Raw genomic sequence first — 1313 nt, forward strand, 5'->3', positions numbered from 1 at the left:
GGGGGCGGGGAGGGTATTTGTGTGACAATGAAACACGGTCAGTAGGCTATTTCACAGGAGTCCCATTTCAAATCCATAAGACCTACGTCTGGCTATAGGAAATTTTGTCAGCGTCCATCTTACCAAAGTAATGAACAGTAGCAGTAATTGATTTTCTGCACCCTTGGACCATACTTGTGGTGGCGATTGTTTGTGTGTGTGTGTGAGTGTGTGTGTGTGTGTGTGTGTGTGTGCGTGTGTTTAAGGGGGAGGGTGCATTTTAGTCAGACTAGTAAAAATTGAAAACAAGTTTATGCTTCCTCATATTCACAAAAGCATGGCCTGACACGTGAAGTCAGAATTAGAACGATTACGAAGTAGGTTTCTGATCTGAAGTGATTTTGTAACAGAATTGCAGCCCACAGATAAGGCACAGATCTTCTCTAAAATCACGAAGAGTACCACGTGGGGTTTGATAGTATAAAGACCCGCACTGTTCTACCTCGAGTTGTCAGTCTCCTCGAAGTCAAAGATCTGTGAGCAACAACAGCAAAACGAAGAAAAAGCAGTCAACATGTTCACCAAACTTTTTCTTCTCGCCATGATCGTGTGCCTGGCTGTTGCAGCCAGCGACTTTGACGGTGGGTACCGAGTTTGAGATTCTTAATAAGAGTTTTAAGAAATTTGTAAAACAATACGGTCAGATATAAGTGTCGAAGATTAGAGGTGCTTCAAAAGAGTGACAACCACAATAGAGAAGGGGGAGAGATCAGGACGATAGGTGTTTGATGGGAAAGAAGGAAGAAGCCACACCAGAGCACCCGCCAACCGCCGACTCGAATTTGAGACTTTCGTTGTTGAACGCACTTGAAGTGTGTACACGTAGCTTTCTAAAACAATTATTTTGTTTGTTTTAATTAAATTCGTGCTTTTACCCTATTGTCTTAGGTATGCAAGCGTTTTTACATCACTAAGTACTAAGACACGACCTATCAAAGACAAAGTAGACGTAAACTTTAAAAATTACTTTATTACTATCATAGCCCTTCTCTTTCAAAACAGTTAACTGGCTCCTTTGGTGACGGACCTATGCGCTTCTTAATCGCACAGAGAAGACCTGAGTTCGATTCTCAAGTGGGGACTGGGTCGAAGCCAGCTTTTAGAAGATCAAAATTGTGTCGATGAGGCTACTTGCACACGGGCTTTCCGAGATTTTTCGCCTTTGTCCGAGAAGGCTAGGTGTAGATCTTTCCTACCAGAAGATCAGGGGTGTGGCTGAAAGACAGTAGTAAGAAGAAGCGAAGGAGTAGCAGTAGAAAGGCTGCAGAAAGAAT

At 42.9% G+C, this 1313-nt stretch overlaps 1 protein-coding gene across 1 annotated transcript in view; it reads left to right on the plus strand.

Moving 5' to 3' along the window:
* Nucleotides 1-410: 410 nt before the first annotated feature.
* LOC106011433 overlaps nt 411-1313 on the plus strand; it is a 15994-nt gene continuing 15091 nt past the window's right edge. Inside the window, exon 1 of the mRNA XM_035969090.1 lies at nt 411-620. Coding sequence (XP_035824983.1) covers nt 554-620 — 67 coding nt within the window. The 5' untranslated portion in view covers nt 411-553. The remainder of the gene's footprint in view (nt 621-1313) is intronic.

This window comes from Aplysia californica, unplaced genomic scaffold (genome assembly GCF_000002075.1).
Source record: "Aplysia californica isolate F4 #8 unplaced genomic scaffold, AplCal3.0 scaffold00114, whole genome shotgun sequence".
NCBI lineage: Eukaryota > Metazoa > Mollusca > Gastropoda > Aplysiida > Aplysiidae > Aplysia > Aplysia californica.